Source organism: Rhinoraja longicauda, chromosome 24 (assembly GCF_053455715.1).
Source record: "Rhinoraja longicauda isolate Sanriku21f chromosome 24, sRhiLon1.1, whole genome shotgun sequence".
NCBI classification, from domain to species: Eukaryota; Metazoa; Chordata; class Chondrichthyes; order Rajiformes; family Arhynchobatidae; genus Rhinoraja; species Rhinoraja longicauda.
The window spans coordinates 26,364,963-26,384,468 of NC_135976.1; the positions used below are offsets into that span (position 1 = coordinate 26,364,963).

Consider the following 19,506-nt stretch of genomic DNA (forward strand, 5'->3'; position numbering starts at 1 on the left):
CTCCCTGATCTTGCTTCATTTTTACATTTTGCTTTTTTTGTCTGCTGAATTTTCAAAGGCTTAGAAGAATTTAAAGCTTTAAAAAGTCATGCCTTGAAGTTTGGTTCTAAAGAATTGACAGATTTTTTTTAAGTATAAGTTCATAAATTGCTTTGGTTAAATGTCAGACTAGTAATCCAGAAATCTGGACTAAAAATTCAGATACATCAGTTAAAGATGTTCGCTTGTCACCAGCATCTTGAGGGCTATTGGGGAAGGGGATTAAATGCTGGCTCTTCAACTTGCACTCATATCCTGCAACTAAATATCAATGAATTGTATATAGTAGCTTTCTTACCACCTTGTGTTGTGTATTTCTTTTAAAATATTCACATCCAGTTAAGGACTTGATGACCTTTATATTTTTACTTGCATGCCCTTGTCTAGGCTCTCTCTTTTTGCTTTTTGCCCTGTGTTGTAGCACAAAATGAGTGACAAAGCAAGTTTTTGGCCCCCATTACAAATTTATTTCTATTGTGTGCCTTGCGAGTAGTTGGAGAAAAACCCAAACCCATATCTTGCATGCCATGATCACTTCCATTTCCCTTTTTGTTAGGAAGGTAAAAAAGTTGTTGTTTATTACCTTTTAAAAGTGATGGTCAGTCATTCTATGTGAACAGTAAAGCTTTCAATCATCGAACCTTACCACTGCCTTTTCATTTTATATGATTGACTCCTAATTATATTCAACTGATGTGGAACATACTGGACTTTTATAAGCCTTTTAAGTTAAAATGCCTGGAACCAGTTATTTGTAGGTCTATCTCCTCCTATTAAATCAGAGCTTTAAGGTTAGGAATCATCAGCTGCCTGACCCACCGAGTTTCTTCAGCAATTTGTTTTTTTATTCGGGATTCCAGCATCCACAGTCTCCTTTGTCTCTATTTTACTGCTCCATTGTGAAATCTCCTCAGATATGCCAACTTTGAAGAGGTTCTCTGTCCCATGAAGAAGGGTCATGACCAGAAATGGCCGCTGTCCTTTTCCCTCCTTGGATGCTGCCTAACCTGCTAATTTCCTCCAGCTGCATGTTTTTTCTCTCTCAAGACTCCAGCAATTGTAGTCTCTGGTGTCTCCAGGAATTATTGTTGTCTATCTCCTCTGAACTCATTGGAAATAATTAATTTAATGTTTTTGTTGTCCAATTCAAAGTAACTTCATGATATTTATACTCTTAAAGCAATGCTGGTGATTTTCCAGTATCCATGCGACAATTCTTTGTAACAGACTATTCGGCTGGCTTTCATGCACGGGGTGATCATGGTATTGGGGAGCTGCCAGTGCAACTATAATTGTACTTGTTGGAGAGCCATTAGAATTGAAACTTGGGGCAGATATCCTGGGTGTACTTTTTTGCATCTCTTCCTTCTCAATATAAATATCTTCAATCTGAAGGATGTTCCTTTGTAACTTCCATAGGCCTGGGTCCAATCATGGAGAGGAGGATTTGTACCCAACACATGTTTAAGTCATTATAGCTCAGCACCACCATATGAATACATGTATCCAAGGAGTGAACACTGCCATATTATTTTCCAAAGAGGTTAGTTGCACAATTCTTCCAGGAAGTCTTAGACACAAGGAACTGTAGATGCTGGTATACAAAGAAAGACATAGTGCTGAAGTAACTCAGCAGGTCGGGCAGCATCTCTGGAGAACATGCATAGGTGATATTTCAGATTTGGACCCTTCAGACTGATTGTAGTAGGAGGGAGAAAGCCAATTGAGAGGTGGGGGTGGCACAAAGCCTGGCAAGTGATGGGTGGATATATGCGAGGAGGGTTTTCACCTACTGAGTTACACCAGCACGGCGCCATCTTCTAGGAACACTGTTTTCAATCTTGGCCGCAAATTTCCAAAGTGCTCATTTCTCAATCATATGTTGCACTGATGTTTCAAATGATGCCCTTTCCCAAATGAATGCTTATTGTAAGTCTTATTTGAGTTCCAGTTGTATGCTGGAACAGCCCCAAAATTTGAATTGTAACATAAAGTTTTACCAGTTGTCACATTTGCTGGAGGTTAAAAACAAAATTAGTCACATAGGTAGACAAGGTGTGTGAAATGGTGTATAGTTAGTTAAAATGATGGATTTCAGCTCCATGTCATGTGTTTCTTTGCAGTAGAATCTTGAAAGAAATCTGATGTCGGATATGTTTTGGTGTTAACTGTTCAAATGAAGTTATGCTGTGGATAACTGAAGATTGTAACAAGCATTCTATTTTAGCAATGTACTCTGGGGAAAATAGTTTGCATGTTCTGCAAAGTTTTTTTTAAAGAAGGCAGTGATATATAAAAAATATCCTGAATTTTTAAACCATCTAAAAGCTGTTCTGATGTTGCTTGCTATTCCTTTTGGTATTAGTATGGTTGAGAAAGCAGTCTATGGTTCAACTGTAGGTTGCCAATCGGTCCAGTGATTTCAGATGAGGTGAAATTGAATAGTTATGATCTTTCTGCAGCATTCAACTTGTGAGTGATGGTCTGACTTTGGCCACAATTTGGGCTTTACCCCCATTGGCAACTATCAGTTTCTGAGATTTAGTTTAGTCTTGACCTTTAGCTCTGATGTCCAGGTGGTGTGGAGGAGTCAAGATACGGTCAAGAATGATGCCATGATATTTTAATTTTTCCATTGTGGTTGAATGGCCAGCCACGGAACTGAATATCAATTATAGACACAAAAAGCTGGAGTAACTCAGCGGGCAGGCAGCATCTCTGGAGAGAAGAAATGGGTGACATTTCGGGTCGAGACCCTTCTTCAGACGAGTTAGGGAAAAGGGAAACAAGAGATATAGACGATGATGTAGAGAGATAAAGAACAATGAATGAAAGATATGCGAAAAAGTAACAACGATAAAGGAAACAGGCCATTGTTAGCTGTTTGTTGGGTGAAAACGAGAAGCTGGTACGACTTGGGTGGGGGAGGGATAGAGAGAGGGAATGCCGGGGTTACTTGAATTTAGAGAAATCAATATTCATACCACTAGGCCGTTAGCTGCCCAAGATAACTATGTGATGCTATTCTTCCAATTTGTGTTCACTCTGACAATGGAGGAGTCCAAGGACAGAAAGGCCAGTGTGGGAATGGGAAGGAGAATTAAAGTGTTTAGCATCTGGGAGATCAGGTAGGTTCAGGCTTCCTTCTCTCCAGAGATGCTGCCTGTCCCACCGAGTTACTACAGTTTTTTGTCTATCTTCGGCTTAAACGAGCATCTGCAGTTCCTTCCCCCACTGAATATCAATTTCCCCTCTGGCTTTCAAATTGTTCAAATGGAAGCCTGACACAACTTGGCAGAATTTGGTCATAGTCACCATTTTTGTGCAGTAGTTTTTGAGAGAATACAGAACTTGAATATTTTTTCAACATTTTTAAAGAATCTTTAGGCTGGCAAGCCAGGACCATATCATCAACATGTTTGTAGAACTGTGATGATGTAGGATGGAAGTCATTAGTATTATTGTTCCGGGCAACACATAACATGTATGTTGAAGAAGATGCCAGGACTGAAGTTCAAGCAAGCCCATTAGTGATTGTGCATTGGCAGCTGATTTGACCTCGAATGTGGTTACTGATCATGGAATTAGTAATAGGATGTTCACCCAGCAGATGATTTTGGAGCATTTCAGAAGCATGCTGCCAACCATATTGTGCCAAAGGCACTGAGGATGTCTAGGAAAAAGGCACTGAAGATGTCAACAGGTATATCTCCTGAATCCAGCTTTTATTGGGAGGTCAATTACAGGACCTGCTCAGAACATTTATGCATTATGGAGTAGGCATTCCTGCCGAGAGTGCCTAACTGGTTCTAAGTTAAGGCACAGTCTATTTTGTAAAAGGTATTCCATGACCTGGTAAGTTACTGAGAGCAAGACAATGAGCTGGTAGTTCTGAATCATCATATTTTTTCCAGCTTAACAACGACCACTATCTTGGATTGATGACAGATGTTTGGACTGGTGCCTGTGTTCTGCTAGCCACACCCTTTCCACTGGTCTGGTACTGTTTAGGAATTCTGCTTAGAATCCATCAGGCTCTGCTACTTTTCCTAATTTGCCATTTGCTCCTGTGTGTGAGGATTTGAAAAGCATGCGCGTTTGGGACGTTGAAAAAAATCTACAAATCTACAAATCTACACATCAGTCTGAAGAAGGGTCTCGACCCGAAACGTCATCCATTCCTTCTCTCCCGAGATGCTGCCTGACCTGCTGAGTTACTCCAGCATTTTGTGAATAAATCGATTTGTACCAGCATCTGCAGTTATTTTCTTATACTACATTATCGCGGTATTGTCTGGTTATCACGGAATCAAGGAATATGGGGAGAATGCAGGAATGGGGCACTGATTTAGGATGATCAGCCATGATCGTATTGAATGGCGATACTAGCTTGAAGGGCTGAATGGCCTACTCCTGCGCCTATTTTCTATGCTTCTATCACCCCTGCTGGTCTGTGTCTGAGTTTTATTTACAAAGTGGACCCGTTGGGCCCAAACCTCTCCTACATTGGTGCAGCACCCCCCCCCTCCCCCCCCTCTCCCCACTCTCCTCAACCCCCCTCCCTTCTCCCCCACTTCCCCCTCTCTCCTCCCCTCCCCTCCCCTCCTTTTAAACATTAAAATGTGAATAACTTAAAAAATATAACACCAATTTCAATAAAACTACTTGCATTATCACTAAAGTGACAATGGTGAGTAAGGTGGGCCTAAAATTGTTGCACTATCGTGTACCGTTTTGGCTGAAGTTCAGTCACAAACAAGATAACAAACGAGAGTTTTAGTATATAGATGTGAGGGCATGGCATTTAGTGTGGTCTCTGGGCAGTTGGCTGCTCCCTGGCAATGCAGATGTTCCCATGCTTTTATGGATCAAATCTGACGTCGATGTTTTCCACTGTTTCCTTCTATCTTACGAGACAACCCTCACTTCAGGGAGTTGAAAACCACTTTGTGCCATATCAGAGTCGTCATTTTCCCATAGTTTTCTGAGGAGCTGATCACTTGTTGAAGTGCAACGAGGGTGAAGACTTTTCTGAACATCTTGGTAACACAATTAGTGACTATTATTTTGAGAAGTGAAATCAAGCATTCGTTGTTTTGAAGTTGGGCGAGAAATATTGTTAATGGTGTTTTTGTGTATCTGCGATTATGCACAATGGTGCTCTTCTGCTGATTCCAGTTTGATTTTATTTTGAGTTAATGGTTGGTAGTTCTTGGCCAATGTGAATGAGACATGAGTAGCATTGGGAGTTTGAGGTGCGATGAGCAGCACTCTAAAAGCCAATCAGTGTTTAGTCCAGAAGGGCTCGGCTTTGAAGCTCACATCCCTTGAATTAGTAATTAGTGAGAGAGAGAGATGTATTTATGAAGGTCAATCATTTCTTTTCCCTAACAGCCACCCTTTTGGTCAGTGGACTTTGATAGTTACAAGACTCTGAATTTCACAAGCAGGAACAAAAAAGGATCAGTGTCTAGTTCCCGTGCAGGGACGTTAGAAGTGTTAAATAGTCAGGGTTGAGTAAAAAAACATTAAAAGAACATCTCAATTATCCAAGCAAAAAAAGGGTGGGCAGTGAAACGCGACCTACTGCAACTGGCAAGGTCATCTTTCCCTGATTAGAGTCTGCTTCGGTTGGCTTCTGCTGGTAACTGAGCAAGTCATTCTTCCCTTCCCTGGCTCAGAGGCCTTTCTTTAAAGCAAAAAGTTTAAAATAATTGAAGATTTCCTTTGAATTTGCCCCCATCCTGAACAAACGAGATTTCAGCAGAGATCAAACTTCCCTTTCTTCTGCCTATATCGGTGTAACTTTTTGCAAAGTCACATTTGAATTACATTTCAGGTGATTAAATAGTTTCAATAATTGCAATGGGCATGACATTGCTGGTGGAGGTTCAGGTGGGAAAAGACAAATTCTAACGTTGCTTTGTCTCAACCTGTTGTTTCTTTACACATGGCATCTCACTTTAATGATCTGGAAAACTTGGGCAATATCAGTGATCAGGGGACATAAAAGTAATACATTCAAAAGGAAAAAGCAGGTGTGAAATTTTCAGGCTTGCATTCTCCCCATCTGAAGCCCATTGTAATTTTGTCACCTCACATTAATTGTAACTCAACAACAGCCATGAAATTGTCTTGCTATCTGGAATGTAGTTCAGATTGTGACTTTAATATAGTGAAATCGTTTCAAAGAGTGGATATTGAACAAAGGGAAGGTGAAACTAGGAACAGTCCAAGCTGAAATCCTGCTTGCTCAGGCCAGGGAGTGGGAATGGGAAAATTAAGTAAAAAGTGAAGGGAAAAGCCAAAGCTACTGGAATTTTCTCTGGAAGGGAGGATTTTCCAGTCATGAGGTTGCTGCAATTGGGTAAGAGTGATTTGCTCATTTACCATCAGATGTCAGCCAATGAATCACTGGTTATAATCACAAAATGCTGGCATAACTCAGCAGGCCAGGCAGCATCTCAGGAGAGAAGGAATGGGTGATGTTTCGGGTCGAGACCCTTCTTCAGTCTGAAGAAGGGCCTCGACCCGAAACTTCACCCATTCCTTCTCTCCTGAGATGCTGCTGAGTTACTCCAGCATTTTGTGAATAAATACCTTCGATTGTACCAGCATCTGCAGTTATTTTCTTATACTGGTTATAATCAGGTCAACTGTGACTTAATGAATCATGGACAGATTGGCCCTCAAACTAATGATGAGTATGTAAATCTTGGATTGTAGTTCAGACGTGAGGAAAAAGTGGAAAGTTATTATGTTGGTTATTTTAAAGTTACTGTAATCTCTCAAAGGAACCACAGAATGCTGAACTGCTCCATTGTCATTTATTACACCTTTGAGGTGTTACTTGCACAGCCAATGGGAATTTAATTCCTTCCCAATGTTAAAGTGGATGTGCTGGGAAAGACACGAGTCCTGTATTGTTGAAGTTAGAAGTGTGGATGGTTGGTTGCACTGAAGGCTATAAATAAACTCTTAGGCCACAGATATAATATTATAAATTGTAGGCATTTGTGGTTTGACCATTTGATGGGGATGGAACTGGGTCATCTGATTTTAGCCTTTTTGCATCTTTTGGCAAGGCTTTATGTGACATGGGTGAATGGTATTTCAGATTACAATTGGGATGATCAATCAAGAAAGAAATTTGTGTTTTTAGCATTGAGGCTGTCACCAATTGCTGTTTTTCATCTTTCTTTTTCTGTGTGACTAAGCCAAATGCTGAATTTTTGGTGGATCCAGTTCACTAGTTTCATACAGGATCTTCCTGGAGGCTGGAAGCAAATGAAGAATGCAGCCAAGTAAAATGTAAAAGATAGACAGACAAAGTGCTGGAGTAACCCAGCGAGTCAGGCCGCATTTCCGGAGAAAAAGAATGGGTGACATTTTGGGTCGGGACCCTTCTTCAGATCCGACCCGAAACATCACCTACCAACATCTGCAGTTTTTTGTTTCTATAATAAATTGTAAAGACAGTGTAATTGTATTCAGACACAAGGAACTGCAGATGCTGGTTTACAACAAAAAAAAGTATTGGAGTAACTCAGTGAGTTAGGCCGCCATGTTTCAGGGTGGAAACAAGGGCCACCATTCCATGTTCTCCAGAGTTACAGCCTGACCCACTGAGTTACTCGGGTACATTTTTTTTTGCTTAATCGTATGCAAACCATTAATATACACTTTTTGATTCTGTTGTGACTTTGGACTATGACAAATTAACAGATGGCATTCACCATGGATGGAGACAGTTTAATGAGATGAAGTTTATGTTTTTTGGTTTGGGTTAGCACATAACCCAAGGGTTCAAAAGTTTATGCAGAAATACCCCGTTTTAAGATCATGTTACTGAAATGGCATTTGATCACAGAATTATAGAAAGAAAGCATTTTTGGCGACGGGCTTCATTAGACTTGCAGTGCCGTTTAAATTGCTTGCTTACTTAGTGTTATCCTTTGCATGAATAATGCATTATTCTCCCCATGTAGATCCTTAAGGAACAGTTTTAAGGCAATTATTATCAGTTGGGTGTTGAAGTTAATAACTGGGGAGAAAGCTGGGGTGGTGCATTGCAGTCCTGTCACATTCTGAAATGAATAGTGGGCAATTAACAACTAACACGAGCAGCTCCAAAAAATATTCAACTTTTCAATAATTGTGAACCCTTCACATCTCCTAATAATGTTGAGACATTTAAATTTTCCTTCTGACTATGTGACATGCGGATGAACACAGTTTCTCCCCATATCACTGAGCTCACAGATGTAGGTTTTTCTACACTTGCACCTTTGTCTTCTCTCCAAGTTTATCTTGTCGAGTAAACATTTGATCCCAATGTTCACTTGGGATTTAGCACCCATCATGCCTTTCTGTGCCCAAATTAACTGATATTACGTATTCCTCCTGTGGATAGTTAGTCATACTATTATATGACCAGAGGCTATAGCCTTGGAATAAAAGGACGCCTTTAGAAAGGAGATTGAGAAGGATTTTTTTTTGTCAGAGGGTGGTGAATCTGTTGAATTCATTGCCACAGAAGGCTATGGTGGTGATTGATAGATTCTTGATTAGTGCAGGTTATGGGAAGAAGGCAGGAGAATGAGGTTGAGTGGGAAAGATAGATCAGTCATAACTGAATAGTGGAGTAGACTTGATGGGCCGAGTGGCCTAATCCTGCTCCTATAACTTGTGAACAGATCAGTTAGCATCTGCAGAGAGAGAAAATAGGAATCCTGAGTGTCTATGATTTGATGCACTTCTATTTCCACTCTTTAATGTAATTGCGACATCATTGACAGCTATATCTTCTGCTGCCAAGGTCTGAAATCTTGAAGCACTTCCATTAGCCATTCTATATCTCTATCTCTTTATTCAAGATCATCCAAAGTTACAATCCTTTTTCATTTTTGGTTGTCTGTTGTAAATTCTAAGTATACTCATAACTTGGATCATATCTTTGCCCCTGCACCAAAGCATAGGATATTTTACAATATTAAAACAACAGTAAAACTCCACTGATGGGTCACCCTTGGGACTTTGGTACTGGACTGGCTGGTTTTCTGGACTACCAGAAAATCCCAATTAATATTAATATCTAATATACTTTTAATTCAAAAGATAGACACAAAATGCTGGAGCAACTCAGTTGGGACAGGCAGCATTTCTGAAGAGAAGGAATGGATAATGTTTTGGGTTGAGACCCTTCTTTGGACTCGGGTCTCTGGTCTCAACCCATAACGTCTCCAGAGATGCTGCCTAAGTTATTCCAGCATTTTGTGTCTATCTTCAGTGCTAATCAGCATCTGCAGTTCCTTCCTGCACTATACTTTCTACTACTTTTAGAAACTCTATGCTATTACAATTTATTTCCCTGTGAATCAGTTAAGCTTTTTGGGAGTGGGCACCGTTGTCTTCATAAGTGGGGAAGGGAACCAAGTAACTTCTGGTGAGCCAGATGCCAAACAAGCCAGGATTTCCACATATTCAGATGTTTGATAATTATGTTTAACTGTATGTAGTACTGGTGATGATTGTGATGATTAGGCACTTCTAAAGAAGAAGTAATGCAGATAATGTAACTAATACTTTTACCCATAACTCTTTCTTTACTTCTGCATTTGCAGAGGATTTCCAAACATGAATTACAGACGAAACCTGATTTTATGTACTCCAAATTTAAATAAAACTGTTAGGATAATGTTTTCACTGGTGGCTGTAAGGTTTTCAATAATGTAATTAGTGATAGGAGCAGAATTAGGCCAGTATGGCCCATCAAGTCTACTCTGCCATTCAATCATGGCTGATCTATCTCTCCCCCTCACCCCTTTCTCCTGCCTTCTCCCCATAACCTCTGACACCTGTGCTAATCAAGAATCTATCTATGCCTTAAAAATATCCACTGACTTGGCCTTCACAGCCTTCTGTGGCAACGAATTCCACAAATTCACCACCCACTGACTAAAGAAATTTCTCCTCATCTCCTTCCTAAAAGGACATCCTATAATTCTGAGTCTATGGCCTCCAGTCCTAGATTCTCCCACTAGTGGAGACATCCTTTCCACATCCATTCTATCCAAGCTTTTTACTATTCTGTATGTTTCAATGAGGTCCCCCCTCATTCTTCTAATCTCCAGCGAGTACAGGCCTAGTGCTGACAAATGCTCACCATCGGTTAACCTACTCATTCCTGGGATCATTCTTGTAAACCTCCTCTGGACCCTCTCCAGATCCAACACATCCTTCCTCAGATATGGTACCCAGTATTGCTCTCAATATTCCAAATGCAGCCTTACCAGCGCCTTATAGAGCCTCAACATTGCATCCCTATATTTGTATACAAGCCCTTTTGAAATAAATGCTGGCGTTGAGTTTGCTTTTTTTACTACTGTTTCGACTTGCAGACTAACTTTTTGGGAATCCTGCACCAGCACTCCCAAGTTCCTTTGCACCTCCAATTTCTGGATTCTCTCCCCATTTAGAAAATAGTCTACGCCTTTATTCCTACTACCAAAATGCATGACTCCACACTTAGCTGCACTATGTCTAATGGCATTGTTATTAGTAGACGTTTTGAGGAATAAAATTGCAGCTATGTGTGAGTAGTAGTAGTTCTGTTGAGCTGATATTTGCTCCTCTGAGACTTTCATGCAGTGATGTCTTGGTTTTTTGGTGATTAACTGAACAAAATGTAAACCTTGTGCCATGTGGTAACTATTGGACATCTTGTTCGCATGAACCTCACTATCTAAAATATTGTATACAGATCAAGGTGATTAACGAAAGGAAGGATATAATTGTCTTAAGCGACGACAGTGAAAGTTCACCAGGTAGATTCATTGGAATGCATTTTTATGGTATGAAGATAAATTGAAGCGCATCTGAACCAATACTCTCAGGTTTAGAAGAATTTGGCATGATCTCATAATGAAATGTTAAAAATTCTCAAAATGAAATGAAAGGTTGAATATTATATAAACCACGGTTATTTGACACATCGGTTCTACATTTACATCAGGACAACAGAGAAGATTCCTCATATTTACTGGTATGGAAATTATTTTTATCAGGTTGATATTCTTGATACTCCGCCATATTTAATATTTTTTATTTGGCCTCTGTGGTTAAATTAGATATGGAGGGACTTGTGTGTTGGAATAACCAATGCGTTGATACCCACAATGATGTGGATTTTCAAAGACCGATGCATGTGATACCAAGTTACCCAGGTGCCTGAATTGAATCCTACGCCAGAGGCGATGGAGTCATTGTTATTGTACACCTGATGCAAGATTTTGACCTAAAATGTCCCCTATCACTTTCCCTCCACAGATGTTGCTTGACACATTGAGTTAGCATTTTGCTGCAAATTCCAACATCTACAATCTCTTGTCTCCATGATTATTGTAATGTTCAGTCATATAATGTGATGCAAAAGCACAAAAATTTGAAAATACTCGGGTCAGATAGCATATGGTAAAATAATTCTGGCGTAATCACTGTTTCAGTTACAATTAAAGCTCATGACCAGAAATGTGAACTTACTGCAGCATGATTTACAGAGCAATGTTGCTTTTTATGTTGGAGTTCCAGGCTCCACAGTATTTTGCTTTTGCTTTTAATATGAATAGATTTGTATTCACCAGACAGTAAAAACACCTGTTAGAGGTTTTATGGAAGAAAAAATACACCACTAATATCATAATTTTGATTTTATGCTCATCAATGTTTCTAATATGTGAAATCTTGACAAATGCATGGAAAGAAAATGTCAGCACGCAATATATGAATTAGCTGAGCTCAGCTCTAATTACTGTAATAGATTTTGCCAGTGTAATTTTAAGATTTACTTAATATTAGTAGTAGGAACATGTGATTTGGTCTCATTTTTGGTGCATACAACCTTAATATGCCTACATTTACTTCTCAGGTTACAGATAAAGGTCTCTGGGCAGATCTTTTGGAGGAGTTCAACTTTCCCAAAGGTTGCGCCAATGCAGCTTTTGCTTTGAAGCAGTACTACCTGAGGTGAGTGAAAATGAGAAGCAAATAGTTGTACTAATTGCATGTTAGATTTTTCTGTGCTGACTCGAGTAGGTGTGAAACTTTACAGGTTAAGCAAATGTTAATTGCTTAGCCGTTTAATTATTTTTCTCAAATTAGTTGTATCTAGTAGCAGAACTACAGTTTTTACCTCTGCATTTGTTAATTTTCTATATTTTATGAAAATTTTGGCTTATTGCAATTGTATAATGCTTCTGAAAATGAACTGAATGCAATGAATGGATGGGCTATGCAATTCCCTTTCCAGTTAGTACTCGTAGATAGAATCCAGAATATTGTCATGCAGTTCAAAAATTATGATTCTAATTTATAATGGAGGGAGAATCTAGGGAAGAGGTCTTGCATTTTTACAGGCACCATGCCAACAACAAAAAATACTTAAATAAAAAGTATAATAGTAATAAATAAGGCTGTGAGCTGCCGATGCTGTGTGAGAAGTTATTGCAGTGGCAAAAATGGCAATATAGCATAAGAAAAATAGGATTGGACACAAAATATTTTTGTTGACAAAGTGTTTAGGAAGGTGTTGGGGACAAGTTTTGCCTTAACGATTTAAAGCTAATAATTTGGTCAGGATCTTGCTGGCATTTACCAGTTTAAATGGAGCAAGTTCAAGACTTAATTGTGTTTATTGTGAAATGTGGAAGTCCCAAGCTTACTGATGAAATCAAAATGCTGGATTCATCAGATTGCTTTGCACCAGGATTCCTTATAAATTATCTCTTACAACCTTCACAGTTAAACGTGAATAAATTCTATAACCTCAGTGCGGAATGTGGAATTGCATATTATAAAACCAAGAGGAAGATTGCAAAAATTGAGATGGGAACTGCAGAAATGCTGGCTGTAATGGGTGGACACGTTCTTTATTACTAGGGAAGTGCCAGTGATGTTTTGGAAAGTGTTGCAAGGACATCCTGCAATGTCAAAGCAGTTTGTTTAAATGTGGAGGTCAGAAAGCTTCTAGAAATTATAAATCAGCAAAATATTGATAGCCACTTAAGGTCTGAATTGATTAAGCAATCGCTGATTTGTTAAAGGCAGACCATGTTTGTGTAACCTATTCATTTTTGATGGGATAAGAGATTGATGAAAATAATGCATCAGGTCCATCTCTGGTTAGGAGGATTAGAGCCCATGAAGTTTAGGAATAGAAAACAGTCCGGGGAAAAAAATAAATTTCAGATTGAAAGGAAGTAGGTATGGGTGATACCCAAATACCCAAAAGTTGTTGTTAGTGACAGTGTCTGTTTGATTTTATACTAGTGCTTTGAACATGGATGTGCAGGGGTTTATTTTATCACAGATTGCAAGGGCTATATGCAGTGAGATGTATTGTGATAGCTAAGAAGGCATAGAGGCACAATGGAATGAATATTCATGTGGCAGATTAAATTTTAAAACAGATGTGTAAAGTCATGCATCTTGGAAGAAAGAACAAGGAAAGACAAAATGGACTTAAAAGTGCAATTCTAGAGAAGAGGAAGCACCGAAAGCCTGATTTTGCATAAATCTTTGAAGGTAACTTGGGGGGTAATATATGGTTTAGAAAAAAACCCAGATGGATCCTGGGTATCATATATGCTGTACAAAAGTGAGGAATTGGCACAATTTTGTATGAGCTTAGTGCTGGAGTAGGTCACTTGAAACACTGAAACGGCTCTGACATTTAATAAGATGGTTGATCTGACTGTAGCCTTTGGAATTAAAGGGAAATGTAAGAGTTGGTGTTTGGGGCAGTTCCTGTTTGATATATGCTTGTGTTTTGGACATGGATGTGTAGGGGTTTGTTTTATTACAGATTGCAAGGGCTCTATGGAGTTAGGTGCATTGTGATAGATATGAAGGCATAGATGCATGATGGAATGAATATTCATGTGGCAGATGAAATTTTAATACAGATGTGTGAAGTGATGTGTCTTGGAAGGAAGAACATTCCCACCTACCTCTGGTACCCTTGCTAATCATGTATCCACCTGGCTGTGTCATAAAAATTGGTAAAGATGCCCCAGACCCCTGAGAACAAAAAAATGACCATATCTTTGTTCAATAATAAGGATTAACTTATTTGCAACCGTGGCTATCAAGTTTTAGGTTCTCCATAAGAGGAAATGTCCTCTCAACAGCTGCCCTGTCACAAGTACACAAGAAGGAAGGGCTAGTCGTTTACCCAGTCCCTCAAGCTTGGCCTGTATTCATGGCTAATCTATCCCAGGCTTTAAATCCAGTGTGCCAGATCTTCACAGTCCTTAATCCCCCAATATTTAAATACTTTATCTACCTCTACTTTAAATACGTTTGTTGAGCCAGCCTTCACACTCTCACCTTTTCTCTCCATTATGTTCCATTTACCAGGCATTCTCTATGTATAGAGAAATAAACTCTACTTCACTTTACCCTATCTTTGCCCACTCGAATAAACAGTTTATTTTCTATTGAAGCTCCTGTTCCCTTCTACTACTTTCCTCTTATCTTTGTGTCATCGGTAAATCTAGCAGTTATGTCATCATGGCCCCATCCAAGCCATATTCATAAAGAGTACGTGGCCCCATCACCTTTCTCTGCAGTACACCACCTGCTATGGTTTGCCTCCTAATGGGAAGATGATTCTTTTCTGCCTCGGGTGCTGTCTGCATGGAGTTTGCACGTGACCACGAGGGTTTCAGTTTCAGCTTAGTTTATTGTCACATTTCCTCTGGATGCACTGGTTTCCTCCCACATCCCAATGATATGTGGGTTTGTAGGTTATTTGGCCTCTTTAAATTGTCCAAAGTATTTGGGGAATGAATGCAAAAGTGGGATAACATAGAACTAGTGTGAACGGGTGATCAATGGTCAACATGCACACAGTGTGCTGAAGGGCCTGTTTCCATGCTGTATATGTAAACTTAAACTAAACATTTGTAGCTAGTAAAGGTGCCAACGGAGATTTGTCTGGTGGCAGTTGGGAGTATTTTGGGGAGTAATGCCTCTTGACTAAGTTGTCAGAGCTTCTCCCATACCAGAATGGGATAGTGAGGTTGGCTCTTTGCATCTGGATCACCAATGTTCTGGCAGAGCAACAATGTCAGTGAGTTTTGGGTCACTCTGTTCTCTTTATCTAAGGATTAATGGATTTGGATTTGAAGTAATTGGCAAAAGTGTGGGCGGGGATGTGAGGAAAGTTTTAATGCAGCCTGTGGCATGTATCTGGTGTGAATTGTGAAAGTATTGCAGACGTTAATTTGGTTGATGTTTTAAAGAGAATTGAAGAAAAATTTAAAGGTAAAAACTATTCAGGTGATTGGGATTGGGACTGAGTGTATTGCTCTACAGAGTTACTACAGGTTTAACCAGCCTGTTTTTCGCTATACTGCACTGAAATTCAACATATTAAAGGAAAAATTCAAATGAATAGATACAATAGGATCTAATTCTATGAAATACAGGCAACAGATCTGTTTAGATTTTTTGACTTAATAACTAGCATTCATTTCTGTAGATTGCTTTGTGATCAGCACGCACCAGTACCTAACTATAAGCCTGCTTATAATTGGAGGAGGTCCTCATTGTAGACTTGCTCAGACCTCAACAGATGTAATCTGACACCGAAAAGGCAGACGATCTTCCATCATTATTTTGCACTTAGAATTCAGTGTCAGAGCTCAACAGGAAAATCATCGTGAATTGGCTGAGAGGATGTTTTGGACTTCCACATTTGTATCGATGCCCTGAACTGTTGCATGGCAATGAAGTTAAGAGGATGGTGTTGCTCCAAAATTCAGGCACATAATTAATGTTTGTAGTCAACTGAATTCAAAATCTGAAGGTAAAGGCACTGTTGTTGGTGAACAAAGCACTAGTCAATAAAGTTAAAAAGGTAAGCTTATCCTGCCTTCCTTCGGTGATTTCTGATTCACTTGATCTGTTTATTTATGTTGTAGTGATGGTATTTTGTGTCGTTATGATATGCATAATATTTAATTTATTTCATGTGTTGTTTCACGGTCAGATGTCATTTAAAAAAAAAATGGATCTGTTCAAATTGGTGGCAATTCACTTTTAACCATTTCTTGACCCTGCTTTGTTCCCTATATTGATTTTTTAATTGTTGATGTTGATAATTTGCTGTTCTTAAATCAAATATTTACTGAACACTGCACTCCTTTCGTGTAGTTTTCCTGTAAATATGTTTGTTTTTATTTTCTTGTACATTCTTCTGGATGTGCCTGGAAGCAGATTTTTAAAAAAGCATTCAACTAATCAGTGTAGATGGACAGAGCAAATAGTTGATGTTTATAATGCATACGTATTGGACTGAAAAATAGAATGCCAAACATGAGAAAGCAAGGGAAGAGTAATACTATCAAAAACAGTATAATAATATTTGTAGTGAATCAATCACTGAAAAAAAATGGGGGAAAGGAATTATGTACCTTGGTCCTTGCATCTCCTTCCTTATTCAAAGCTTTTTTTTCCAATACGAGAAATGGTAAATTTTATGATCCTTCCGAGCAATGCACATACTTGGTTTCTGCCAGCTGGGAGTGGTGTCTGTAGCACTGGAGTAATTGTACTTTGAAAGCAATATATCAGCTCTTCCAAAGTAATACACAACTTGCACACCAGCCAGCATAGATCCATCAATATGTGTTAATATAAAAAATTCCTCTGATTTTCATGAAAGGAATTTCATGATGGAACCTGAAAGAAATGGCAGTCTTCCTGTCAAGGAGAGCAATCCCCAAACTTCCAGGGTGAATATATGCTCTGTTGACAGTAATCGCCTTACTAGCCTATTGTAGCCTATTGATTGATCATTGGTAGCAAATGATCTGCTGAGGTTTATGGTCTCCAACAGAGCATTGGTGTTCTGATCTTCGCAGTTGCTGTGCTAAGTTCCCACATCATGGCCGTAGGAGCTGCAAACATGACAGGAAATTGGATTTCGGAAATGTGGCCCAAATCCATTGTCTCGAGATTGAAGAGGAGTAGAAAATGATTGGTCAACAAGCAAACAATTCTAATGAGCTTCAATAATTTCTGGTCAGGCAGAAATAATCAGCAGGTCAGGCAGCATCTGTGACGAGAGAATCAGAGTTGATGTTTCAGGCTGATGATCTTTCACTGTGCAGCACAGTGACACAGCCAGTAGAGCGCTGCCTTGCAGTTCCAGAAACCTGGGTTCGATCCTGACCTCGGGTACTGTCTGTGTGGAGTTTGCATGTTTTCCCTTTGACCGCGTAGGTTTCCTCCGGGTGCTCCCTTTTCCTCCCACACCCAAAGATATGTGGATTTGTATGTTAATTGGCCTCTTTAAATTGGCCCTAATGTGTTGGGACATGAACAGAAATATTATACGGATTTTTCTTTCATAATCAATGTCTACTCTAAACAACTTTGTTATTATTTTCAAAGTTTCTTAAAGATTCCAGAATTTTACCTTCTATCAATGTTAGGCGATGGTGTCGTCTTGGAATTTCTTCTTTCGCTAGGTTCTGGGGCACCCAACCATTGGCTGAACCATAAAAAATCTGAGTGTGATTCGATCCAAAAGGCATGACAGAAAATGTCCATTGCCATATTCAAACTGGGCAAGTCGACAAACTGGGATGCTCTAAACCACTGTGCACTACAACACTTCCTGGAATATATTATGAATCATAAATCTCATTGGTAATTCCCCCCAAAATTGTTATTTTGACTGAAATACAACATGATCCTTACAGTGCACATGCAGTCATTCCAGTCCAAGATTGGCCCAGCTTTTGTCCATAAGTTCATAGGAGCAGAATTAGACTATTTGGCCCATTGAGTCTACTTAGCCATTCAATCATGGCTGATCTATCTTTCCCTCTCAACCCCATCCCCCTGCCTTCTCGTAACTTTTACTAATCAAGAACCTATCTCTATTTTAATCAATCTCTATTTTAAAATTACCCAAAGATTTGGTCTCCACAGCTGTTTGTGGCAATGAATTTCACAGATTCATCACCTTGTCAAATTGTTATTGGTAAATGTGTATTAAATGCTTGTTCCATTGGAATCTCCATACCATTTGTAGTTGAACATATCCTTTTTGACCCACATGCTTAAACTTTGTTTCTAATTTAGTCCAGACATAAGGAGGGATAAAGATTTGATCTGCAGATCAGCTAAGGCCTAAATAAATATAGGCAATAAGATATGATGTTGCGCTACTCTCGTGATGTGGAATACCAGGGTATGGAGCAGTCAGATTCCAACTGTGCCATCTATTTTTGCACGGAAGTGGATTAGTACTGGGGAAGTGCGAAGAAAATTTGAGCAATGTGGGCTTGAGGGTAGATGCAGGGTTGATGTTTCCCTTGGTGGCTGTGCTTAGAACCAAACTGCCTATTCCTGCTTCTATTTCTTAGAATGGTGGACTTCTGTGGAATAATTATTTGTGGGGGGTTTTTGAGAGAAAATTGTGACTAATGCAGAACATGATGTTAGATATCCAATCAACAGAATTGAGGAGAATCAAGAAATTCTGGGGACTAGCGAATTCTAGCGAAACGTCTCATTTTACAACAATGGAAATCTGAGTCTAGCCCCACATCCCACCAATGGCTGAGGGAGCTCGGAAATGTGATTCACATGGAAGGCCTCCGATATAAACTTGCCAACAAGGAAAATGTCTTCCTGAAAATCTGGAAACCTCTTCTCGACAAATGGTCAATAATTCAGCAGAAATGAACTGACTCGTATACCTCATGTGTTTGACAGGATGAGATAAGGTCCTATTCATGGTGTATCACATCCACATATCTTTGGGCCATTTATTCACAAAATGCTGGAGTAACTCAGCAGGTCAGGCAGCATCTCGGGAGAGAAGGAATGGGTGACGTTTCGGGTCGAGACCCTTCTTCAGACTTCAGACTTGGGCCCATACTTGTTGCCAATGTTAGTTTTTGTTTTGTTTTGTCTCCTGTTTTTTTTTTGTTTATTTCCTTCATTCCCTGAATAATATTTAGTATTTTTTTTAAAAAGGTAACTTTTATTTTTTTCTTCTTTGTTTGCTGTTTGTTTTTCTATACTTTGTTTCAATCCTTATGCTTTGTTTTAACTGGACATTACTTTATCTTGCCTCTGTTTTAACACCGAGTGCTGCCATTGTAAATGTACACATTACCTGTCCTTAAAAAATTCAATTAAAAAATATATTTTTTTTAAGAAAAAAATTCTGGGGACGGGCAGAGTATGGTGTTGTCAGATTTCGTTTGGTTTGATTATGTGGATGATGTAGCTATTGCGTAAGATTTAGATAGGGATAAAAAAAATAAGAGACTGGATAGATTCCTGCAGAAGTGTGGACAATAGACAGTAGGTGCAGGAGTAGGCCATTCGGCCCTTCGAGCCAGCACTACCATTCAATGTGATCATGGCTGATCATTCTCAATCAGC

The 19,506-nt window shown here is 39.3% G+C and overlaps 1 protein-coding gene across 1 annotated transcript in view; it reads left to right on the plus strand.

Annotated features, from left to right (window-relative positions):
• LOC144605506 (AT-rich interactive domain-containing protein 2-like) overlaps positions 1–19,506 on the plus strand; it is a 150,779-nt gene that overhangs the window by 35,589 nt on the left and 95,684 nt on the right. The window contains exon 3 of the mRNA XM_078420863.1: positions 11,966–12,063. Within this exon, the coding sequence (XP_078276989.1) occupies positions 11,966–12,063 (98 nt within the window). The remainder of the gene's footprint in view (positions 1–11,965; positions 12,064–19,506) is intronic.